This window comes from Calidris pugnax, unplaced genomic scaffold (assembly GCF_001431845.1).
Source record: "Calidris pugnax isolate Ruff unplaced genomic scaffold, ASM143184v1 scaffold54, whole genome shotgun sequence".
Classification (NCBI taxonomy): Eukaryota; Metazoa; Chordata; class Aves; order Charadriiformes; family Scolopacidae; genus Calidris; species Calidris pugnax.
The window spans coordinates 14,225,822-14,252,982 of record NW_015090864.1 but is presented as its reverse complement, the minus strand read 5'-3'; the positions used below and the strand labels follow the sequence as shown (position 1 = coordinate 14,252,982).

Sequence of the window (27,161 nt, the reverse complement as noted above, 5' to 3'; positions counted from 1 at the left end):
GCAAATGACTCCCACTCTTCCGCCTTGGGGGAGAAACGGTGAGAAAGAAATGGAGGCAGAGCCGTCGGTTCCATTCATCTTGGGAGCCTGTTCAGCTACTTCTGTATGAGGTATCGTATGAAACCCTGAATAACATGGTTTGTTATTCTGTGTATTGTTAAGCCGTGTGGTTTATAAGCCACGCCACTATGCCATCCCCCACCAGATAGATAAAACTGTGAAATTCCTGTAGTGTTATCTGTAGTTATCTATGAACTTAAATAATTATTGTTTATATAACAAGAATCAAAGCTTCACTTCATGTCACAGTCCAAGGATAAGTGTCTAAACTTTGCTTTTCCTGGTCTTTCATCTCCTGCGTGCGCTTGCAAAATTAAAGCTTGGTAAGGAACAAAGAGGCCCTCTTTACCCCCCAAAAGGAACAGCACAGACACTGTCCAGCCAAGTAATCATTGCCTGCCATAGCGTCTGGTGTGACTTTCACGTCTTTTGAAGGAGCAAGGGACATAATTGTTATATTTAGTGCAAAGCTCCCTCTGCATTCTCAGAAAACATCTCTTCCAGGGTTGTATCATGATAACATAACATTTAAATTCCTGTCTTTATTGTCTCCTAATAGCTCTATGCTTCTCGAAAGTATAATCATAAGGCTGCTTAAGGGAACAGAAAACCATGTGGAGAATATCACTGTGATTCAAGAAAGGAATGGGAGAAAGAATGATATCTGTGCCTTGGGCATATTCAAATGTCTGTGGAGAAGGCCAAGAAACAACACTAATGCGATTCATGGAAGCGAGAGTCCGATGTGCTGCCTGTACAGACACAGCAGTGTTCAGCAGTAGTCCAAGTGGAGAATGTATTTATGGAAATAATAAAGTGCATTCGTCTCTAGAAGAGCAATTACCTTCGATTTCACAGCCCAGCAGCTCCATTCGCAGCCCCAGTCCTCCGTGTGTGGCTCTCTCCGGGTAGACGCGGATGAATCTCGTCGATACAGGTTCAAAAGTCCGCAGTTCAGGCGTGTCATAGTTGGTGTTGCCTTCAAAAGTCTGCAAAGCATGACAAATGCTACTTGTTAAAAAAGAAAAAGAAAGCTATTTTCAACAATCATCTTTTTCCTTCATTCTCTAGTCTTTGAATTAGGTGAGCAGTAGGCCAGATTCTAACCGCTTAATAAGTGTCAGGCATTCCTGTCCTAAATGAGAATGAAAAATACATAGTTAAAGCTTCTCAGAAAAGTCATGCATTTCATTTTTCATAAACTCAGTAGCAACCAATCCATCAGGGTCATAACAAGAGCTGAGTGTTTAATGAGACGTGTTTTTAAATGACACTCTGATCTGGGGTTTAACTGGGTGACATTTTCAACACTTCTTAGAGAAAAAAATGGCTGAGGTGAAGATCCTGTCACCTTTTAAGTGGTTACAATAATAATCCAACTATTCAAGAGAAAATTTCAATCTGATTTCCCCCAGTGACAGTTTCACAAGTTGTAGTTATTTCAAAAGGCATAAATTAAACTCCAGGAACAGTAGCTGCAAGAGTTCTTCCAGTGAGCCTGCTATTGAATAAGAATAAAAAGAAAGAAAGAAGAAAGCTGCTTCCTGACAAAACTGCAATATAATCCAACGGGCAAGGCAGGTCAGCAAATGTACATTTCAGACGAAAATCTCTTCTCTGAGTTGCACTCTGAGTTCTTCAGCCATAAAGCAGCTCTCAATGCTATTTGTTTGATACCTTTGGCTTCTCATCAGTGATCTTTTGCATATAGAACAAGTTATAATTTGTACTTATAGCAACACCTCAGGTGCCTCCATGGAGATGATCGGACCTTAGAATGAATTAACTGTACAAAGAAGTAGTCCTTGCCATGAAGAGTTTATAACCCAAGACAGGCAAAAGGAGTTATTTTTACCCTATTTTATGGTAAAAAGTGACTTTGGAATATCATGTATAGAATGCTCTAAAGTACAAAATAGGAAAATATATTTAACAATGAAGGAGAAGTACAGTGTTTTCAATTTTTCTTTCCTATGAATTAGTTAAATGGCAAAACATTAAAAAATATCATCTTTGAACTACTGTTCAAATTTGGGATTAGAAGCGCTCTTATAAAGATACTTCCAACTCATAGTTGCAAAGCCTGTAGCCTTCTTCAGGAAGAAGCCTCCAGATGTCCTTCATTTTGGATAAGAACAAAACCCAGCCTGCAATGAATTCCTCCTCTTGATCTGGGGCACAGAAAACAGAGGCCATGGGAAAAGCTGGCTGTATTTCCCAAGGCACAAAACCAACATAGGTAAACCTGACTGCTGCTTGTATTTGCATTGCAGTCCTAAAAGCCTTGCTTTTTTTACTGTACACCTGTTTTATGAACCAATAGTCTACAACCCCTTCTGGCCATTGGTTAGAGTGCCAGTCGCAAAAGTTAATGATGATGGGAGTCTATGATCAACTAAATAAAAAAAAAAAATATAATTTCAGTATTAATGCATCTGCTCCTACTTCCTTGGGGAGATTGTACCTCCAAGGTGGCATCAAGGGGCACTGGTTGACCTGGTGTTCTGCCAGTGCTTGGAAGACAGTTGTCAAGAATTCACATGTAGATGGCCTGTCAGATCTAATTAACATGGAATTACATATTATTATATTTGAATAGCAATACAGTGCAAATGATCAGAAAAGCTACCTACTGTATGAGAAAGAATGAATGCCATTTTATGTGTAAAAAGTAGACAGACACATGTATCCAAGGACTCCTTGCTTCCTTTTTAATAGTAGTCTTAATAACAACATATAATAATGAAAACTGTTTTATAAAAGACATCAGTATTGGAGTACTGACACATAGACATTAGAATTCAATAGGCATCTAGAATTATATTGAATCATAATTATATTGAATCATTGTCCTTTGTAGTACAGAGCTGCCTGTGATTCAATTTTGACTGTTCATTTAAAACACGTACTGATATTCTTTGTGGGGGAGGATAGAGGAGTATACAGTAAAACTTCACTTTGTGAGTGTCTTTTATACAGGCTATGTCATAAATTGTGTTACTTCATTACAAAGAAAAATTATAAGAAATAATAGCTAAACAAAAAAGAAGCTAAACTGGTGAGAGGAAAAAAAATTCTTCCTAATATCTTTTAAAACCAAAATAAACATTGGTGAAAATTTTACAAAGATTGTTCCAAATGGCAGGATATCCAGAAGTTTCTTGTCCAGAAATGATGAGAGGAGGTGTAAAAAAACCCCAAAAAGTGGAAGAAGGAAAGAAGTATGAAAGAGGAGGATGACTTTGTGGAGTAAGCTTGATTAAGACTATGGACAAGAAATACTAATTGGATCTTGAAATGAAAATGGGGTTCTGTGTGGTCATTTGAGAGTTTGGGGTGTTCACTCCTTTGAGTGCTTCAGCTAGACTAAAGGGGGAAATGGTCCACACACTCAAAACCAGCAGAAATTGGGTCAGCCAAAAAGGAAGGAGTTATGGTAGCCCTAGTGAAAGGAGCTGCAGGCACAGATGACAAGATCATGTTGAGAAACAAGGTGATGTTTCATCCTTTGGACATATTCTGTTGTTATGTTTAGCTTGTCATTGCTCTTTCTTTTCCTAAAATGCAGTTGTTTGTTTATTGAAAGTCAAGACTTTAACCAAGTGAAACGATGTGTTTCATTTCATATAACAGGGCTGTTTCTAATCCACATTCCTGCTGTGACTCATTATAGCATGCTGTCCCATCCAGCTCCACTTACATTTAAAAATACTGCATTCCAGGATTAACATTTTAAATCCCTCAGACTCCCAAATCATGGGAATTATCTGATTCTCTTCAAAGAAAACTTGTGCTTCGGAAGAAATTTTATTAAATGTCTTGAATTTTTGGGAAGGATTATAATTATGCCACAAGAGATTTGAATTCCAGCCCTCTCCATTCCATTAATCTTGAAAGTTAATTTCTGGTAGTGATGAAAGCTGAGGATGGGCTCAGTGCGATAGTTAGCGCACTAGTTTTCTTGTCAAACTGCTAACTTCTGACAATGATGGCAAGTGCTTGTATTAGAAAACAGAAAGCCATGCAGCAGACGGCGCACTGCTTTGAAAGCATATGGCATTATTTTTTTCCCTCGTTGAGCCACAGTGTAGAAGTACATGTCAAAACAACATCTATTTTAGAAAGAAAATGGTTAGATCCCATTGTTGATTTACACTCTCTTCACACTTTATGATGAAGTCAAAACTCATGGTAACAAGAGAAAGGAGCTGACTGCAAAGGCTGAATTCATTTAGTTTTAATCCCCAAAACAAATGATGAAAAGTGATGAGAAGTGAGAAAATGCAGACATATTCAGTGAGATTAAAACAGGAGAGAATGAAGTCCAATATTTACCAAATGTGCCTGGAAAAGCTACATCCATGGGCCCACTCAGCTTTTCCTTTAAGGAAACACAGGTTTGTCCAATGGATGAGTATATATAGCAAAACAGCTTTTACATCTAATTTTCAGACTAACGCAGATGAGATATGGAGCAACTCTCAGGATTCCCATCTGCCAAGCACGGCACTGATTTGCCTTTTGAGGTCATATTTCGGTATATGATTCCCTGATCATCCTGGTACTGCAGCACCAGTTCCTGACCAGGACTGCATGCCCTCTGCTTTCCTCAAGGAACAGGGCAGAAGGACTGAAAAAGGGTGATGCCTTTTGAAGGCAAACATGCACTTTGTGAGCAACAATAGCAAAATGGGAAGGAAGACTTAACAAGTGGGATTTGGGGTAAATAAGCTAAACACTCAGTGCAATTTACAGCTTGAAAAGCATACACTCAAAGACAAGCCAAAATAGGTGCATTTCTAGAAACTTTTCTGGACCACATTCATTTTATTTTCCTTGGCATCTAACCCAGTAATTAATTTGGCCCTCCTCTGTACATTTCTTGCAGTTTCTGTTTGAATTTATGAACTAGCTGCCCTTTATTCCCAAGCAACCTCCAAGATGCTTCACTTGTGACAGTACAGTAGTACTTTTCACTTGGAATGATATAAGATGTCAAAAACTCCATCACTTCCTTTTGGAAGACTTCGATCAGACCATTACAGAGAGCCTGTAAAGCTCTCAAAGTAGTCTACAGGCAGTTCAGAAATCCAACAAGTACCACCATCCTACACCATTCTCAGTCTACAGCTGAGACAAAAAAGAAGAGAAAGAAAAGTAATTCAGTGTCTCAAACAAGTTTGTTCACTCTCAGTGGAAAAACTGCAGAGGAAACTCTAATTTTTTGGCAGTGTTGCATATCACCATTGCATGGGATTTTGGAGTAACCTATGGGCCACAGAGACGCATCACCCTTGTCAGAAATCAAGTCTGAACTAGTTGTTGAATTAAAACACCCTTTGCTTCAGAGAGGTGAATGTCCTATGGCCAGCTCCTGCCCTCCGGCATGGGACAGTTCCCACAGCATCCCTTCAGGGATGCTGCCCTTGGAGTCCTCCTGCTTGGCTTCATCCCACCTGTGCCATTTCTAAGGTCAGAGATAGATGTCTATAAATTTAATGCAAACATTTTTTCTTTTTTAATGCAAGTTTTGTTCTAGTGCAGAGCTTTCCTCCTTACCTTTATCTTTTTCTTGCTGGGATCCATAATCATTTTCCAATCTGATCCATTGTTGCTGTAGCCAATTTTGAATTTTTTCATGAATACTTTGTTTTCTCGGTGCTTGCCTCCTTGGACAATTATGCCCCTCACTATTTTTTCTTCACCAAGGTCTATTTGAAGCCATTCGTTTGTGTACGGATGAGTAGTTGGTGGCAGTGCCCAACCTGAACGGCTTGTTATGAGGCGAGCATTTTCTGGGATCCAGTTCCGATCAACTTGAGTAGATGCAGTAATCTGAGAGTCAGAAATGAGCCCAGATACCATACCCAGCATCCCAGAGCAAGGATAATCTACAGAGAGAAAAAATAATAAATTTAATAGTTAATCTGAAAAAGTACCAAAACAGAAACAGGACATATCAGTCAATTCAACTAGCATAAGCAATTACTTATTTCTTTCTTATATCCAAAATAATCTCTTTGGATTTGTGTATAATTTTCATTTGTTCAAAATTGCACATCCTAGTTTTGACAGGAAGTACCAAAATACCACAAGTATTTCTGGCTTGATGGGAACCAAAAGGATCAGAAAATCCTATTCTATTCTTGTTTCCTATTCTTCTTGCTAAGGCAAAGAGTGCAGGGTCACATCTGAATTTGTGAATAATTCCCTAGAGAAAACTTCCAAAATCAGCCAAAACCTGGTGGCAGATTACTTAATTTTGGTGACATTGGAAATGGAATTCTTTTATACATTCTCTAAAATATAATCTATTGCTCTGCTTGAGATTATTCTATTGTATTTCTTTGGTCTCTCAGGCTTTTTCAAATGTCACAGAAGCTAAATAGTTGCTTCTTCTATGGTCCCAGATAAATATAAATTAGAAGTAGGAAAAGCTGCTATAAAGGAATAAGATTTCCAATATAAAACATAACATATCACCTATTTCATCTAACCTACAAAGATTTCACACAATGACCTGGAATTCTATAACACAGTAATCTTATTTTCCTGCTGTATGGAAACATTTTCAAGACTAAAGAAACAGCATAATTGAAAAAAAATAATATCCCTAGAACTATTAAATTTTAGTTCCAATGAACTGCATTAAATGCTATAAAATGATCCTAGGTACCTTTTAGAAAAATCAGCTTTGTAAAAAATATTAAATCATTAACATTTTCTTCAATCTCTAATGTATTGTATTTTTACTATATGTATAAAAAGTCCTCCATTTTGTAGGAGTTATAGAAATCCAAAAACTAGAAAAAAAAGGACTTTTAAAAAAATCTTGCTTGTGCAATCATTAACATTTTCTTCAATCTCTAATGTATTGTATTTTTACTATATGTATAAAAAGTCCTCCATTTTGTAGGAGTTATAGAAATCCAAAAACTAGAAAAAAAAGGACTTTTAAAAAATTCTTGCTTGTGCTTGTTTTGTTTTTGTTTTTGTTTTTTCCCCAAAATAAAATTTTGTTAATAATGAATGTCTTTTGCTGTTACTTCAGAAAGCACTTTGGACACTTCTTTTGGTGGTTAACTGTGTGACATAAAGGAGTTACATTCCAATACTGATCTATCAGTCAACTGACTATATATGTCTAGTTGCTTGAACGGGCTTCAGATCTAAGTGTTTGTACCTTGCAATACTTTTAAACCTGGTTATATATGTTTGTTCCTTGGGAAACCTGCTGAGAACTACCTACAAATAGCGGGCATGAGAGAGATGACTGGAGGGTCAGGAAGGAAAAACAAGATGGAAATTGGCAAAATATCTTTGTATCTCAGTATTTTGCATGGAGCTGTAAAATAATTGTAAAAAAAAAAAAAAGTAATTGAACCTTATTTTTTTTTCACTTCTTAAAGCTGAACACCTAAAAAAAATGCCAGAACAACACTCAGATAACTGTCTTGGTTTCTTTTTTTTCTTTTTTTTCTTTTTTTTACATTTCTACATTCAGATCCAATGGAAATAGAGAAGATGCATTTCACTCATAACAATAAAAACCACAGCATAGGCACAATAAATTCCTTTGGTTTTAAAATCCTTCCCAAGACCTACCTGTTATCTTGCAGCCATAAACTTCAAATCTCAGTGATATTCCATTTTCCCAAGACATAGGTCTAATTCGCACAAATCGTGTTAAAACTGGTTTGGCAAAAGGTCTGTAAACAACATCAGTGGGATTGCTATTCCCTTGAAACACCTTTGTGTGGAAAGAAAAAGTATATATTTGTTAGGCTTTCTCTTAAATGGTATTTATAGATCTATGTTTTATAGTAGTTACGATTCAAGGTCTAACCAGGGTTATTTGCAGGGGGAGGATGTGACCAAAGACTTGCATGGGGAACTATTTCATTAAACTCATAACACAATTTCTGCAGACAGATGAGCTTTCCTTGGGGAGGAAAAAAGAAAATGCAAGGTATTCAATGATACTAAAAAATACTTGCACCAACAGAGTCCCATAACACACCGTAACGCTGCAGAGCAGACAGGAAAGCTCAGGGCCGTCTTGAGAGCAGGAGCTCAACTGAGTGCAACAAGGATGTCTCCACTCCTGGACTATTTTGAGGTGTTCCTAATGGCCAGATCTATATGCAGGAATGACATACACTGGCCTTTGTCACCCGAGGACTGCTGTGTCCTGGAAGAATCCCTCAGTGACCCATTAGGGCGGTTTTGCTGCTCGTACAGTTGTGAAAGATGCAAAAAGCTACAGAACCTCAGGTCCAAATTAAAGGTTTGGATTTCAATTAGACTACATAAAAATGCTATATGGCATTGCGATAAAAACATATATTATTTTGCTGTCCTTGGTCCTTAGGAGTATTGCAGAGTGTATCGTGCAAGCCTTGCTTTGTTAACCTTCTGTTTTTAAATCCTTTTTAACAAGTACTCAGACTTTCTTTCTCCTTGCATACTGAGATGGAAGTCTATTTAAAATCTATATAGCAGGCTCTAAGATTTTCTCTGCGTCCCCTGAGGCTAACAGTCAAATTAGATGAACAATGAGACTTCCACAAGGAGGGACAAGATTGTGCTGTGCTTTCATGTTAAGGATCCTGCAGCCACGCTCCTTCCTAGCAGAGCCGAAACCGCAATGTTCTAGTCCAAAGAAGGTGATTCAGTTTCCTGCTCCTTCCTCACGTAGAGACGACCAATTTCCTGTTGTTTTCCATGGATACAAACCCCTCTCCTTTTATGGGAGATTCTGCCATTTCTTACACATGCTGCCTACTTTCCTGTTTGTTACTTGCAGTAACTGCACTAATTTGGAGCGGAGGCCAGAAGCGCACAGCTGTCAACTCATTAGGCTCATCTCAAGTAATTTAATATAGGAGTTTCATACCTAGCAAGAGATTTTAAATAGAGCTATGTTTCTTCTCAGCAACTTTTTTTTCTCTGGAAGGACCTGCTGTAGTTTTCTCCAGGTCTGCATCTCACGGACAAAATGAGTCTTTCTCAAAAGCACACAACTCCCTACATGTGGTTAGTGCAACCCTCGTGTCAGGCTGCCTTGAAGAGATCTGTGGCTACCTGCTTTTGTTGTTCCTTCAGTAGCCAAATCTCCTTAACTTTTCATTTGAACAAAGAAATCAGAGGGAGACTTGTGAGTAATTTTTTTCTTATCCTGATTAACAGCAAAATATTGCCACTTCAGAAGCCTGCTTTTTTTATAAGCCCTCTGAACAAATAACACAGGTTCAAGAAGTGTTCTCATAATGGAGGGCAGCATGTATGAGAGAAACTCATGTAAAATACACTCTTGGAGAGTTTACAAATTGAAGCTGGTAATGAAAATCATGCATGGTCTGGTTTTGAAAGAGGCATTTGTTCAGATTACAGGAACCAGAGCCAGGAAACCCTGTGTCTCATACCAGCCTCAGCGTTGGCTCCTCTTGTGACTTTGGGCAAGTCAGTTATTGTACCTTTATATATCATTACACAGCGCCCACATTGTGGCATTTGACCTTCTAAAGTTCCTTCTCTGTAAAGCCAGGATAATGCCTGTCAAAGAGAAGCTTTCAGGATTCATTTTTTATTGTTTTACAAAGTGCTTCAAAGAAGAAAGATGTATGTGTTAAACACTGCTACCATTTTGATTAGATAAATGTAGTGGACTTGGCGTAGCACTTAGAGATGAATCAGGAACAAACCAGTAACCAAATATTTAGAGCTAGATATGGTTACACTGATAGAGTTTAATATTACACAGCTCTTCTGGGTCTTCACAAAAGGGTCACAAAAGGGCTATTTTGAAGGGAGGTACCACAAAACCTTTCCAGTTGCATCAGCCCCTGGCAGCCTCTGGGGATGCTGCTCCTGGGCACATCCTGAGCGAGGTGGGAAGGGAGGCACAGCCTCACTGGGACTATTCATGTGAGAGTTGGAGCAGAATTGACTTCTCAGTAATGAGCTTTATGCTCATGGTAGCGGATAATGAAGATTTTTCTTATGAGTGTCTAAAGCTGTTTCATCGGAAGGTCACAGAGAGGAAATCTGCCGATAAATGGAAAGGTGATAAAAATCTATAAGGATGGAAAGATGTGCCTAATTATCTGTCTGCATGACCCCCATCACTGAGATGCTTGGAAGTCTAACAAACTACTAATGACTTGCCAGCACTCCTGCAAGACAGCATAGCTATGCACAAGGAGCTGAGGAGCAGACACATTGCATATCCAGAGCTTTGCTGCAGATAAGGGACCTGCATACTTTTTTAAAAGTTCCCCATAATATTTTTCTCCAGGTCACATAGAAAATCTCTGACAAACCGGGAAACAGCAGCACACTCCCAGGAAAAGACCCAAACTATTCAAATTTTAGTGCATACAACAAGCTGGGGAGCACCTTGCACCCTTTTCAGTGGCTCTAGGATTTGGATCAACAATTTAGGTGGCCCATTACTACTGAGACAATAGCTATCTTTTGGATTTGGGATATTGTAAACCCTGATAATACTGATTAAACGTGTGATACCTTATTCCTCTTTTTTTTTTTTTTTTTTTAACAACTATTCAGAGAGTAACTATTCAGTTCAGCAGCCTATTCCAAGGGTTATGTGTTGTTCCCGTAGCAGTATTTGCATACAGACATCCCAGCAAGCACATACCATTTCTGAGTCACACCTATCTTTCTAGCTCCCTGTATAAAGTAACACAAAAGTAACTACTGGCTTGTATTCCTCTTTTTTTTTTTTTTTTTTTAACAACTATTCAGAGAGTAACTATTCAGTTCAGCAGCCTATTTCTTGGCCAAAGAGAGATAAAAGAGAAAAGACTTACAACAGGCTTGTTGCCTTCCTTCATTGTAATCCAGTCCTCTCCATTGGAGCTGACATCTACGCGGTATGTTTTCAGGTAATATTCTTTCTTTGTTTCTTTTGAGATGGCTCCTTGGGTCCCAATTCCAGAAACAAAGCGGAGAAGGCCTAGATCCACCTGTGGGTGAGGAATGAATTGGGACGTGAGGACAATCAGTTCAGAGCATAACACTAATGCAGAAGTGACACCCCCTTCACTTCCCCCATGTCTTACAAAGATAAGAAGGATTTTATATAAAGGAAATTGCAACATATTGGTGGTAATAACATAGCCATAGTCTCCTCTTTTGTAAACAGTGTCATCACAGGAGATGGGAACATGTGCCTAATTAGCCAGAAGGCCTATTCACATGCCAGAGAATTATCTCTCCTCTACGAGGGAGGAACCAGAGACCCCATCAGTGGGAGTGGGAATCACCAGACCGCAGAGAAGTTACTAGAAGTTACTGTCCTCAAGGACCAGTCTGGTGAACAATGTTACTTAAGACTTTCATGAACTACCTTGCATGGATTCTAATGAAATTCGCGGAGGACACAAAGCTGCAAGGCATTGTCAATACAGAGGAGAGACACGCAGTGAGAACTGAGTGACCCTGAGGACTGCAGTATTAGAAACGGGATGAAATTTAATAGTACAATATCAAAGTTGTGCACTTAGGGAACGATGACAAGAATTCTGCAAAAACTCAGGAGCTCATCACTTGCAAACAGGAGAAGAGAATAGAATCCCGTGGCGTATTAGTTAGTCACAAGATAATTATGAATCACTGTGTGATTTCTATTGAGAAAATGGCAAATGAGTTGCTTATACCATATGACGTATTTGAAGAAAACAGAAAGAAACATTAGCACAAGTGCAATAACTCTGTTCCAACTGTCAAATATAGTAAGCTTTAATAATTAGAAAATAATAGTATTTTGAACTTGCTGGGGAAATGAAAGCAATGGTGTCCACATGAATGCATGTTAGAGGCCTTCTCTCTTCTACACTCATTGTCTTCCCCTCTCCCTCCCTCATGAAGTTATGTTGCAACCAAATGGACAAATGATTCATGTTAACCTTCCTCTCCTCCACTATTTATTTGTCATCCAGATTTGCTTCCTCATCTAGTTCATCACGTGGCATCACAGAAGATGTATCAGCGTAGTTGGGACGATGATGATGTATAGTGCAGGAGTGTGGCTACTCAAGTCAGCTCTGGTGGCAAAAGACGCCTTTGTCGTGTTGCACGAGTCCAGCTGCCAAATGGTTGAAACCCGGTACAAAACTTTCTCACAGCCAGGTTGGTGACCACAGCTTTGAAACACCTGCCATTTCCTCCCATCCTTTCTTTAGCCATAACAACAAATCAATCGAAATCAAATTCATCATCCTTTTTCTGTGCAGTAGAACCTTCTCTTTATTTCCTAGAGCAAACCATTTAATTTCAGTATAAAGTGACACTATTCACAAAATATTATTCAGAGTAATTTGTTCCCCTAAACCTCACTTGTCCAGACTTTAGTAGGATTGAATTAACTCTTCTCAAGTGAATGTCCCATGAATGTCTCAGGCTTTTTCATTATTTCCAAAGTACACAGGATGCAGAATATACATCCCCTGTGTCCCACAGGCATCCTTTTTCCTGGATGTATGTCATATATCCAAAGGCACTGGAGCCGTTAAATCAACACGCTCTGCATTCTCTCTCAAAAGGCTGAAGGAAGTGCTATTGAGGACAGACTGGCTGCTCTCTCAATGCCCATGTCATAGGCAAGGCATTCTGAAGTCTTCCAACACAAGAATAGCAGCCTTGTGTTTGACAGATAGAACTAGCTTTCAGGGCAAAGCCCCTGCCCCAGTTTTTAAGGCTGGTAAAGCCCATATGTAACATTTTAGCCCTTGTCTTTAGGGATGAAATACCACAACGTTTTGTTTTGTCGTGATAAAAAAAAAATTCAGTCTTGAAAAAAAATAAAAAATCCCAGCACCGCCTTACAAAAACAATCAAGTGATTTAAAGTAACTGGAGAGTCTCAGATGTTAGATTGTTGCAATCTGAAAGTTAATGGGGGAATCTGGGCATCATTGCGCTGAGCAATCTCAGCTTAACTTCAAATGCTCTCCAAACTGTACTCTGCTGATTGTAAAGTGTGCTGCACTGAGTTATGTCCAATACCACATTCACTTCCAGGCTGAAGTGCACTTGAAAATCTGGAAGTCTGAGGGAGTGCAGAGCTAAGTTATTTAAATGATCTGCTTCTCTTACAATTTGAAACAGCTCTTCAGTTTTGAAATGATTAGGGTCCCAAGCCTGTACTGTTCCAACTGATTTGAAATGATTCTAGTAGGGGCTTTTTAATATACAGTAAGTACTTCATTGTGAATAAAGTCAAGCAATGGCCTATAACAAGAGTTCTAAGTATTTGAAGCTAAGTTAAAATTTAACATAGGGGGTTTGGGGAAGATTTGATTAGTTGATGCCTGTGCTAACAACTACAGCTACCAGTCACTGACCACTCAGGCAACTCAGGCTCGTCCCATCAAAGAACTTCAGGCGCCGAAATTTTTGCTAGATCCCAAATGCTGGCTGGTATTCAATATACCCTCTTAATTCCTGAGGCACTGAATATCCTACAAGCATCTATCCCACTGCCCAGAACTAAGTTTTAAATGCATAGAGGTTACAGACATTTACTTTCCTGGCTAAAACCTGGCAGAATTCAAAAGGCAGGCAGAAATTCTCCTGAGTTAGCAGCTCATTGGGAGAGAGAGACTCTGAGAAAACATCTAATTTATTGCTTATACGTAGGGAAGAAGCAACTTCATTAGTGCTCCTGGCTCCAGTAACTGTATAATACAGTACAAGTGGAGGGAGGCATCTCTTCTTGTTAGGGAGAACATCTCTTCACATAGATGTGCTCTCTCCGAATCAGCAAAGCTTTACCTGCTTCTTGAAAACTGGAACTATGTCAACAGCAGTCCTCTCCTGGAGCCAAAGAGGCTGATGGCTCAAGTGTTCAGCTGCGTGCCACGCTTTAAACCCCTTGCAAAAACAAGCTGTAACCCCTGACCTGCCACATGCCAGGAGGTGTTTGCTCACAAGCTGACACAGGAAAAAAGAATAACCTTTCTCCATCAGTGTTTTGTAAGAAGGGAGCAGTGCAAACAAGAGAGGTGGGGCTAAAGAGCAGAGAAGTGGAAGGGTTGGAGTTTTTAGTATTAACTCTGTGTCAGAGCAGAGGTCCAGGAGAGAAGTAGAGCTTAAGGCTTTTTCCTCCCTTTGACAGTTCTCTGCAGTGGCCTCCGGAGAGGAACCGCTCCTCTCCAGGTGTGTACAAACAGAATTGCAACACTGAGCACCCCCCTGTGATGCCTAAGTATGTTTGTAAATCAATCTCTAAATGGTGATAGAAATAAATTATGTAGAAGACTACCTTGGAAACTGTATGACACATCTTAAGGGGCTGTTAAGCTCACCTCATTAATCAGCTTGTGACGTATTTTGTTTTCTTTCCAATGTTTTTTGAAAGTTTATCTTCTGTAAAATGCAAAATTGTGTATAAAATACACATTGTCAATGTCACAGGGACTGCTCAGAGTTGATGTTCAACCATATCAACTGCTATTGGCAACTGGAACCTGAAGGTACCAAATGCAGCTGTGGTAAAGACACAACTCTTCTGTACAATACTATCCAGAGGAACTGTTGCAAAGGACAGCAGCTCTGGTACAGTACAAACAGACAGCAGTTCACGTGCTTTTTGGAGGCTTATGCTTATAGAGTCCAACTGCCTATGCAATTTCCAGTCAACTTAGTATGTCCTCTCCACAGAGGTCTCCAAGTGTTAACATGACCAGAGATAACCCATTTTTCTCAGATCTAGTCTCCTCCAGCTGAGATAGTAATACAAATCTGTAACAACTAGCCTTTTGTTTTGGGCATCTTGTGCTTTTTTGTTTCAAGAACTTGTGTTTCACGTTAAAATGAACAGTGGAGAGAGCTGGTGATGAAATACAGTACTTTTGAAGATGAACATCAAATGCATTTCCCTGTAATTATTTGACATTTAACTTTCTGCACATATGATAAACAAACATCTGGTATTTATTTTAGAGGATGCAAGTGATTTGGTAAGTTATTGCAGGCTGTACGGCTGTGATCTGAGACAGGCAGCTGCCTCCAAACCTGAAATCTTGACATTTCATTTCCATGACCGGAGTTTCATCTTTGACTAACTGAAGTATGTTCCTACTTCTCTTTTTTCATTTTTTTTTTCCACTTTCATTCAGATTAAAAAGCATATCTCTTCTGGAAAATGATGTCTTAAGGCCTTATCTAAACCCACGGCCTTTGATAGTTGCCTGTGTTTCAATGTGACTGCCTTTATTGGTAAGTACAAGACTGGGAGTGGACTTGCCTACAGGAATTGGCTCCTAACTTACAAGAAATGAAGAACATCTCAAGTGTGTATTTTTTTCCAGGAGAGAAATGTTCATGTAAAAAAGCCTCAGTTGTTCCTACTTCTAAAATCAATTTCTTCCCGGTGAAAGCATATTGCAAGATGCTAGGCGTTTCTACATATGAATTACTTCCTCTCTATTTATTCTGCAATATCTTTTAGCATCCAGGAAAAATATTTTTATTGCTGTCTTACTGTCTCTGAAAAAATGTGGGTGGGTGACACATTTTTAAGACATAGATATGCAAGGGGTGGCACATGCATTTTATTAGAGACCAATTGAGGTGAGGGAAAAAGAATAACATTTAGCTCTGCACAATATATCATGTAGCAAATCTTAGCAAACTGCTGGATAAGGAACAACATACAACATGCACGACTTGAAATGAATATTGCTGCTTCCTGTCGTCATACATAACCATGGCAGTGTGGAAGACCTTATTTTCAGAATGAAAATCTGCCTTGCTAAATAAAACACAGTCATTGAGGGAGCTGTAGCAAGGGAGCAGTTTTACCAGCTTTTAACACTCCTACTGTAGGTCTGTTCAACAGCCTGAGAAAATAAAGGACAAAGTGCTGGAGTTTGATTAACAACAGGAAGCTTTTTGTTGTGGGCATCTCTTGCGGATTGAAAAGCTGTATAATCCATCACTTGACACAACATACCAAAGTAAATATTTTTAGAGAACTGTGTCATTTCCCTAGATAGCATACAGTGCTCTGGGTCAGATTAACTGTTGTGATGCTTCACTGTTCTTCTGTCAAATATTTAATTAAGCAAGAGTTGATCTTTTTTATTGGGTTGATTTGACCAATCATGCTCTCCCATGATGTATATATAACTATCACTTAATTCCTTTATTGAGCTTTAAGTAAAGAAGAATATAATGCTAAGTAAAAGTGGCACAGGCTGTAGTAGAAATTCTAAAAATAGTTTCATTAATTTGGTTTGAAAATTACTTCCAAAAGTCTTCCTCCTTGAAATGAGAAGTCATTACAAGAGCACAAGTCCTCGATTAATTACAGGGTGTAAATATTCATCCTGGGTTTAAGTGAAAATAGTCACGGCTGTAAACTATCTCAGATTTTTGTGCAAAATTCTCAGTGATATTTGTGGCAGCTCCATGAAGAAAGTGATGAGAAAATACTGCTGTTAGTAAGATCTCTCCTGAGTCACTGGAGTCTTTCTCATTGACCTTGACAGCAACATCCTGAAAGCCCCAGAAGAGAAAGCAGCTAATTACATGCTCAACTTCTAGTCTGTGCCTAACAACTGTCCTTAGTCCATGTGCTTTACTGAACTGATGGTTATGTGACTTGGCAAAAATGGGGAAGCATGAAAGAGAAGATGAGCAAACATTCATGCCAAAGAAATAGGAATGCTTGGCAGCAAAAAGGACGTGAACTTTCTTTAGCAGTTGGAATATTCCTCACAATCTTCACCTCCTGCCCAAATCTTTTTCTGCAGCAGAAAATAACAAGTGTAAAGATTTCCCCAACTGAAAACAAAGAATAGACTCAAAGGACACTATCACACTGAGATACCAATGCTGGCATTGCAGTATGGAGTACAGTGTTTCTTTTAGAGGCAGATCAACCAGTTTCTACAAGAGAAAATTTAAGATAATGATGAAAAAGTATGACTGATGAGCATGAGAGAACTTCGGTCATCATTATGTGGCTGGTTCGAGAAGGAAAAGATGCAGAAAGTGTAAGAAAAATTAAATCCAGAAACAAAAAGAAAAAAAGAAAAGAAAAGAAAAAATGGAAGAAAAGGCCTCTGTGTCTCTGACAGAGAAAAGATAATGCTTGTGTGGGCTGTGTTGCATCTGGATTCATGGCACATTCTCCCACTCTTATGTTAATTTTTTTTTGCATAAATCAGAAGCAACTAATTAAAAAAGAAATATTTAATTCTGACATGTTCTTTGAACTGGTGTTCCATCTGGTTCTGTTTGAATAGTAAAATCTGCTGTAGTTGTAAAAATTGGCAAGCAGCACTCTGGTAAAGAGAAACAAAAGAGACTCAGTACAGCAGGTTAATACACTAGCATTTCAACTTGAGAGATTTCCAGAATTCAGCAAACCAAATCGCTCCAGTATGGAAACTATAAAGATCAAATGTGAAAGAGAAATGCTGCGAGTGGGCCGGGAAAAGCATTGCCACTGGTACACATTAGCTCTGCGTGATATTTTTAGTGTGAGTCTTTGAAGGAGCTTGGTTTAAAAGCAAGGGCAATGCAATGCTCCCCTGAAATGGGTGCGCTGTGTTGTGTGAAATGCATCCAGTGCACACGCAGTGATAGGGAACGATCCTTCTGCTATTCATTTGCAAGCTCCACCTTACGCATTCATGTAGTGCTCTGATGTAACACGATCTCTATTCAGAAGACTCAGAAAATACCTTCTTCTTAATTTATTTTTTTACATTGAAACTACTTAAAACCTGAACGCCAAGACACAATAAACTCTGATAACAAAGAGAGGAAAATGTAATCGTATTGGGGTTTCTATAGACTCTGGGATCTAAGTAATCAGCATCTTATGCCATTCGAACCCTCCCCGTAGCAATGAAGAGAAAGGCTGATTAACTCCCAGTGCTTTAGAAAAAAGATTGTTTTACATCTTGCAGGAGCATATCTTGCTGTGAAATATTACTTCTTTAAAATGAAAACCTTTGCTTTGGCACTACATTAACTTGCAAATGGATAACCTAAGACATGTACAATGACTTGGTCAAAAAAGGAAGAATGTGAATGGCCCCTTTCTCCAGCTAAGATACTTAGGAACCCTTGCTGAGCCATAAATGAGTCAGGAACGTAATACTTTTAATTAACGTTTTCTGAATACTTATTTGTAATTTACATTTAATTTTAAACCTGAGCTTAATCCTCTGATCTGGAATGAAGACAACTATTTAGTGCAGTTTGAATGTAACCTTCCCCAGTTTGTATTAGAAACTATAGAAAAAGGAAACTCTATAGCAATACTTGCAGAACCACTCTTTTCTGAGAAAAGGACATAATTGTAGGACATTTTTTCCCCCCCAAGTGTACTGAGCAACTAATGTACAAATGGGAAACAAGTAATCCAAAGCTTCTCTGTCAGACTGCTTCACATGTGAATAACTGGGCTTTAGATAGAAAACACTGAATTTTGCCTATAAAGTTCTTATGTAGCATTTTTTCACCAGCCGCTGTCCTGTTAGAATCAGGGGGTACAGGCAGCAGGCCTTGATTTGTAATAAATTTTGGTATTTTAAATGTAAGTACAATATTACACATGTGTAAACACACAGAAATACCTCTGCTTCTTCCTGTTTCGCAGCATACCGATGCTAATTGGGTAGGGAGCCGGTGAGGGTATGATATAATATGCAGGATTAAACCTCTACTGTCTCAGACAGCACACCCTGATGGTGCAGATAGAGCTGACTGTGCAATCACTGTGTTCAGAGAGAGTTCCACTGAAATCAATGGAATTTGTCACACTTAGATATTTTTGAAAGTTCAGGCTTTGGGTTTTCTATAAAAAATAGCAAAATGGGGAAAAACTGCCAGTGTCTAAGATTTAATACTTTTTAAAATCTAATTTCACTGGCAATTGGAATAGGTGTATAACCTGTGTCATATAGAAATACATGTATTTTCTTGTGATCATCTTTCTCATCTTGGAAAATCGGCACAGTCTCTTTAAATCAGTCAGTCATCCACAGGAGTCTGCATTCATTTGTTCTCTGTTAAATGGAACTGTCAGTTTTGTTGCACCAAAATTCGATTTTCTATTTCATACACATTGTGTATGATGATTTTAATTTACTACTGGGTCACCAAGCAAGTCGCTGCCTTTTTAAAATATGAGTTTCTGCTACCTTCTAGAAAAATGTCAAGTAGCTGCAGTTAGATGGTGTGGTGAGGGTACTGTAAGTGTATCGTGAAAAACGAGAGGCAAAGACTATACATGCAAAGACCATTTTGCTTTTTCCTTGGTATGTTCCTCATAGCTCTGAAGAAATGCACTCATAGAAATGCTCTTGAGGCTGTGATTTGGAAGACAACGCTGCTGAGACTGATGCTCTTGTCTCATGACAGTACAGGCTAGTGACTACTGAGACAACTTGCCCCCGGTGCTAAATCAAACCAGTGAGGCTGGCTGCACTCCAGCTATGCCCTTCTCTCAACTAAGCCTGCTCAAACTCCAGTCCTAGGGATTACATTTCCAGGGTGTTCTTGACTAAAGAATAGTGCCTGGTTTGTGTAGCCCCACCTGGGCTCTCTAAAAGTTGCTCTATCTCCAGCCATGCAAAGAGCAAAGCTATTGATTTTTAAGTGGTGTGGCATTTTAAAATAAACACAGGATGTGTTTTCTTAGTTAAGAATATCATGAAAGGGGGGAACACTCCTACGGACAGTCAATTTTTATGGCCTGATAAGAGCATTTTAAAATTATTGTGTGCTATGTCAGCCCTTCAGCCCACAGCTTGAATGAAATAGGATTTGCAATAGAGGAGCCTGCTCCTGTCTCTGTTAAGGCTGCCTTAGTCTACAGTACAATAATCTATAACCTAAATATGACCAGTTAAAATACGCCCTGGTATTATATGTGATAAGACAAATCAATCTTTTCAGCAGCTTCAGAGAATCCACACCAGAAATTAATTTGGCCCCAAGTGTTCAACACAGGAGGCTGCAATGAAGAGAAGGAGCAGACTGTGCAGGTACAGCTGGGTGGTGGAAGTTATGTGTAAACAGGGCTTCTCTGATGAGGAGCCGCTTGGTCCTGAAAATAGAGGAACCGAACCTCAGCTTACTCTTTGGCCAGCTGTGTCCTCTCTGCTTTTGGTTTTGTTTGTCAGACAGCTATGAAGTTTGCTCTGATGCCATTTTAACGAGTTTTTTAAAGTCTTGAATGAGAACATTAGAGGTAAAGCAAAAATAGAAGTACTTGCCTGTTGAAATATATCTTTTTTTTTTTTTGTGGAAAGAAGACAAATTGCTTTCTGAAGGGCAGGTATTTACCACTTGGAAGAAATCTCATTTATCCTTCCACTTTATCTATTTTGCTACTGCTGTGAAAATGTCACCTAATGGGCAGAACAGAATTAAACTGGGACAGAAAAGCGGGATGACACAAGGATAGGGGAGGCAAATAATAGCTCAGCAACAGAAAATCTGGAGCATGGATGCTGGGATGGGGAAGGGCCCATAGGACTCATGAACTCTTCAGCTTCATACTACTGTGCAGGTGTGGAAAGAGTGAATAAAAATGCACTATCGTCTCTGCAAAGCACTCAGCAGCACACCTATCATCTCCAACCGAGGGTCGGCCCCAGGAGAGCAGAGACCTTTAGCTTGGTAACAGCTCTGCTTATTATAACATGCCTCAGCTGTGCGTTCCTGCCCTGTGTTTCCAGCCACTACCCTCAGTCACTTAACTCCTAGCCTTCAGCTCTGCCTCACCCGCAGTTTGACACCTGCCTAGTCTTGTAGATTAATTTATTTCTGCTGGACTCAGAAAAATCCTCCTTTTGAGATACTTTCCTTCCCATCTGCAGAAAGTCCTGGCTGCGGTGGAGCAGATGTGTTGCAGTGCCTGGTAGCTGGGTGGGCAAGGCTGCTCATCCCCCACGGGGCCTGCAAGCCATCTGGGAGAGAGCTCCCCTACCAAGCAGAGTGGCACAAACAACTGATTTTTTTGGCTCAATGGCAGTTTTTAAAACCAGCAAACAATAACAAATGTTTTGAATCAAGCCAAACACTATGTGAACCTGGTGAATGGAAAAAAAAAAAAAAGAAAAAAAAAGAGAGAGAAAAATTTTTAACGGAGTTTTTTAAGTGGCTTTAATTTCTGTGAAAGAAAGTAGAGGAGAAAGATGTTGTCATTTAAACAAAAACACAACTGTGGTATTAAGTTTAAAAATATATTTAAAGGTTTTAATTTCTTTCCCTCCTGGAGCCAACTAGTGAAAGTGAGATAAATTTACAAAATTATTTTAGTAGATGCTGAATCAGTGCTTTTGCTGGACACATTTTTAATTCGCTATCTCAGCTCTAAAGGGCCATCTGTCTTGCAGCCGTTGAGGGGATGTAGGGCTGGACTGGGAAGTAGATGCATAGGTAATTACGGAGTTATATACAAACTACTCAGATCTCGGCATAATGGATCCCCTGAAAGATCTGAAACTATTATAATGATTAGGCTGGTAGCGGAGGCTCGGAGGGGCTCTGCTTCTGCTGCTCCTCCATATGTTGCACACAGGATTGCTCGAAGCCACACAGGACTCCCCTCTCTATTCGGGCTGATGTTGAAACATGTCAGAGGGAGGTAGAGAGAATTTTCTTCTAAACTGCATTTTGCACCTGCACTTCTGGAGCAATAAGGCTGCCAATGGTTTTGCACAGTTTTCTGAGCATCCCTTCAGCCTCCCCAGAGTGATAAATCTATGGCTGGGAACTTTCTGGTACTAAAATAGCTCTTAAAGCACTCTGAATAATCAAAAAAACCTTCATACTTTGTAAGGCCCTTTTATTTCTCCCTCTCCCTCTTGTCTAATTTCAGTACTTGCCTTTGTGAAACTCTACCATTTATTCGCATGTCACAGTAAATAAAGGTACGAATGTATCCTGCTGGGTCAATTAACCCCAGTTCTGCGCTGTGTCACAGTCTGTACTGGCTGTGATTTCCAGAAAGGAATATTCTTTTGTCATTCTTTGCCCATGTGCAAAGTATGCTAAGACTGTAAGATAACTGTAACACTCTTCCACACAAAGCTAACTCTGCTTTTTGTAATTTCTGGAGTGCAGTTATGAACTGTAAAATGTCATGAACCAAATACATGACTTGTATTCTAAAGTGGTAGAGAAGACAAAGGACTGACAGTTTTTGTGCTTTCATGTCAGTGTGCTCCCTAATGACGGGCAAGCCCTGCCACAAAGCCTCTGAACCTCAGCTCTCCGGCAGTCCTTCAAAGGCTAGGAGAACTGGGAGGCTGAGGTTTCCCAGGTTTCATGTTATTCTGTGCAGTAATATGATGCACTTCACTAAAATATCAAGCTCCAAAGGAAACAGAAATAATAAGAATAAAAATAACAGGCATTGTTGACTTGTATTTCCTTGAGCTTTCATGTGAAATATTTAGATAAGCTTGCTCGGTAAAGTCAACCTAAACAGCTGCCTGATGTAAGAATAAACCTGTTAATGAAACAAATGTGCTGTGCAGCAGCATATATAAATACTGACTATATTTTTAAGGGAATACCTGATAAGGAAATAAGCTATGACACAGATGAAAGGTCGAGACACCAAATGATGAACTGCAATTATTTTCAGAAGTGCTACAGGAATAAATCTGTACTAATCTATATACCAGTTCACATCAGGGATGCATGCTTCTGGGTTTCACTTACAAAGGAGCAAATAATGAAGAACGTAGGTTACTGCAAATGTAAAGGAATGAAGACAAATGTGGAAAGAAAATTCCATCTCAGAGGTCCCTCTCATTCTGGAGAAGCAGTGTATACATAGAAGTGTTTTAAATCAATGGAAGTATATTTTCCTTGAACAGGAGAGTTAGTGTTAAATAAACAACTGATATTTCAATCAGTGGAGGCGAGGGGGATCTCCCAGGTTGCTTTTTGAGAGGCTTATTCTTACCTCTCTCTGGCCTTTCTCCAGATCCCTAAATGCTGCAAGATGCAGAGGGAGAATTTTGCACCAGATCAGCTGATATCCCCAGGGATGCCCAGTCTAAAGAACTGCTCTGCAAGAGTGGTAGGTGCCAAAGGGATGGCTGGGGGATGAGGTGGAGACGGGTGGGCAGAGCCCAGAGGCAGTGACCAGACCTGGTCCCTGTGCCAACCTCTGACTCCAGCCATTTCCACGTGACACCAGATCTGTGCCCTGCTCAGAAACCCTGCAGCACAAATTAGGACTGGATTAGTCATTTGTGTCATATTAGCCAGGACACACAATAGGGAGTTCATCTTAGTATATGGCCTTATGTCAGCTGCAGAATGACAGATACTACCCAATCCAGAGTATAATGTCTATTTATGTTAACCTCCTGTTAACCTTTTTTGAACAAATTTGAACTGGCAGAGTGTGTTTATACCAGAGTAGTGCTTTTTGGTTTATGGCTGCAAAGTTTTGATCTGATACAAGGATTCGTAAAGCTGGATTTATGGTTTTGTACAACCCCAGCCATAATATGAACTGAAGATCCTGTGTTATTAACAAACATGCTTTGCTTTCTAGAGAAGCTGGAGGTCTCGTTCGGTGTTACAGGATGATAGAAAAATTGTGCCACCCAGAAACTATCATCCAGCTTTGTGGGAGTGCAAAGATTTGTGTTATATGCATTAGAAGAAACAGTTTGATAGAAAACATACAGATTCTGCAGTAAAAATACCCAGAAGGTGTTGCTCCTTGCAGGTTTGAAAACCCACACCATTATGAGGATTGATGATAGCAGAGGTTCCCAGTGACCCTGGTAATAGGCAATCAGTCTCTCTTCAAAACCACACGCACGTGGGTCTCAAGTGTCTTTAGCTGACGGCACCTCTGCGGTGGGGTGCTCCTCCTGGAGCTCCCCCACTCCTGCTCTCCCCGGGGGGCTGCTGGCCACCACCCACCGGGGCATCCCCCAGGCACAAGGTCTTGCTATGCACAGCGGCCCCTGGCTCCTGCTCAAAGGCTTCAGAAACAAGACGCAAAAAGTTCCCTAAATATAAGGATTTCACGTTACTTTTTCAGATGAGTGTAAACGTAACTGCTGTTCTTAAATGCGAACATTAAATCTACTCTGTAAAAACACAATTACTGCTGCCATGGCAGAAATCAGTCATCCCTTTTGAAGGAATGCCTTGAAAATGCAATCATAAAATCCCTGCATGTTATGGATTTCATTAACATTGTACTCCCCTAGGATTCCCAATTGCACAATAACAGGAGTTCTTTAAATTTTAAATACCACAGACAGGAACAGTTTCACTAAAACCAGATGTGAAACCCTCGCACTGGCCTTCTTACTGGTTCTGGGTACTGAAACTGGCTGGTAATTGATACCTATTAACGTGTTTGTTGTTCAGATTACAGAAATGGAAATACTATACTATTTTTCCTGTGAAAGGATACATTAATGAGGGACAATGACTTATATTGCAATGGCAGTTCCCTGCTCTTGATTAAATGAAAGGGCTGTTTTTATTTTTTATTTTAAATTACTCCATTTCACACTGAAGTGTAGGCAAGTGTGTGAAACGTAAGTGTAATAAACAAGTAGGCTGAGTTTAAGGTTGAGAAGGTAATAACATCCCATATGACAATAAACTAACTTCATGCTTATTTTTGGCAGCTCTTGTCTCATGCGTATCTTTATTCCATTTATATTGGAAAATCTACAGACTTTATTAATGTGTTTTTAAAGGAGAAATTCAATCTGGAGTGACTCTGTTTCTGATTATGGAGTCACTCCAAATCTCAAGTTAGTTGAGCAATTTTCAAAAGTGTGTTTGAGGGTAAAAATAAAATGGAGGAAGTACTGTGCTTTCGCTTAGCAGAGCCCGGTAAGCAGGCGGCATTCAGACGAGTTAGTACCTTGTCAGCCACAAAGAAACAATCTAGTTTTTCCACCGAAGAATGGGTTTCACGTCCACAGATGGAATTCATGCAAATCCATTACTAACAACAAGCCAACACTATTTTCCTAATTATTTTCAGTGAAATATTCCAAAAGACGTCAACACCTCAAAGGAGACAATCATATCGCATGCCCTCTAGACGTCCTCTATAGATACAAATCTCCCTTTGCTGATACTTAACTGAGGTTTTCTGTTTCTTTTGTCTTAGTGAAAACATTAACCTTGAAGGGAGGGGTAAAAGGAAGGGAAAGGAGAACTATAATATTTCCCCCATACAAAAGGAAAAAAAAAACCACCATACGTTAAGGAAATTAGTATTTGGAGCTGAATTTTCAAGCTGCTTTGCTCACATATGATTGAACATATCTCACACACACGCCGTAGTTGCATGTGCCTATTAGCAGTTTGGAGGCAGACACCAGTACTTAACCAGCTGCAGTGTGTGTGCAGGTACGGAAACCTGCAATCGTGAAAAGATTAATGAATACTGATATACATTAAATCTTTGTCTCTCAGACAAGGGCATATAGGTAGAAATTTTCATTTTAAAAGTTCCAAGTTCAGCATTGCTGTATCCTTCAGACTGCTTTTGCTGTCGAATGTTTTCTCGAGTTCTTGCACTGTGCAACAAAAATCCATTTGTGCTGTATTGCATAAACGCAAATACTTCAAATAAATGACTAGTTTACAACAGCATGCAGAACAAAACAGAACAAAGTGACCTCAGTCCTTCATATCCACGTGTCTTCCTCCTTTTATAAAATATTATGACTTTTTTTCAACACATAATTTCAGAGTATTTTATTAGTTGCACGTCCTTGATTGTTTGTCTGTAAGCTCTTATGGAGAGGAACATCTGTTCCTGGGGGTATTTGTACAGAGGAAATGCAGGATTTCAATATTTTATCCAGATACAAACTCACAACATGTGCTTACTGCCAATGGCATAGAGCCTTTGTAGAAGATAGTGGTTCACAAGTGTAAGGACTCTGTTACTGAGGTACCTGATGTTCTCAAGTGCTTACACACATCTCAGGATTGTCAATTAAGTTTAACAGGAAAGCATTTAGAACACATTTGGAATTTTGAATTAGCAATGTTAGTATTGAATTAAGCCTTAATAAATCAGCATAAGAATTAATATCCTCCTGACACAAACGGAACTAAAGATGAGTTAAACTGTTGTACCTTGTGAAGAGCCAGGGGATGGCATACTCAATCTCCAAACTAGCTTGATTGCTTCTGCTACATAGGTTGAGGGGTAGAAATTATTAACAGTTCCTCTGCAATGCGTGTTAAGCACACCTATTTGATGCACAGGATCTTCAAGCAAGACTTTGTAGACTCAGTCTTGCAAACAAGACCCAGCTCTGCAGCGAAGGCTGCTACAGCCTAGCTGCTCTGCCATGAGGTCTGCCTTGTGGGTGCTGGTCCTTCCGTGTGGGCCCTGGGCAGAGGAGGAGATGCTCTAGGGCTACACTGCTCAGGGACTTGGTTCATGCTGCCTCTTCCAAACCAGGGGCTGGCTGAAGTAGGTGAGACCTGTGGTGTGAGCAGTACGGCACCCAAATAACAACCAACTTCTTGGCTGATGTGGCAGCTGGAGGCAGTGTAAAGCTGCTAAAAATCATGCTCTGTGGTTGCTCCACCCCCCGAGCACCCTGGTTTACAGCAGGAGGCAAAAGAGGCTGAGAAATTCATGGGCAGGAGGTATCCTGAGCTACTTTAAGCACAAACCCCAGAATAGCTTGGATCCTGTTATGTGTTTGTTATTAAAAAAGTTAATGGTTAAAAAAAGTCCTTTGAAACTTTTTCTCAGAAAGATCTAGTTCTAAGTGAAAGGATTAAGCTATGTATATATGTATGTATGTAGTCATCATAACTTAATAAAGTTAAGAAGCACACAGAACACATGAATGAGATTTGACTAGCTCTCTTGTTTTGATTATCCAGTCATAAATGCGTAAGTGACAGCAGAAAAGAAGGAAATAAAGAAAAAGTGGCGGCCCTCCAACCAGATGAAACACATGGAATTTGATTCTGATGCATTCCACCCTTTTTCATGTGCATTCCATGGATTGCAAGTGGCAATGATTAATATTAAGTCTTGCACTTAGATAAGGCTGGGGATATTTTAACATTTATTCCTAA

The 27,161-nt window shown here is 39.5% G+C and overlaps 1 protein-coding gene across 1 annotated transcript in view; it reads right to left on the bottom strand.

Annotated features, from left to right (window-relative positions):
• NRP1 (neuropilin 1) overlaps positions 1-27,161 on the bottom strand; it is a 116,180-nt gene that overhangs the window by 23,752 nt on the left and 65,267 nt on the right. Inside the window, exons 8-11 of the mRNA XM_014945035.1 lie at positions 10,893-11,048; positions 7,666-7,810; positions 5,620-5,951; positions 905-1,049 (exon numbers count right to left, since the gene is read on the bottom strand). Of these exons, the coding sequence (XP_014800521.1) occupies positions 905-1,049; positions 5,620-5,951; positions 7,666-7,810; positions 10,893-11,048 (778 nt within the window). The remainder of the gene's footprint in view (positions 1-904; positions 1,050-5,619; positions 5,952-7,665; positions 7,811-10,892; positions 11,049-27,161) is intronic.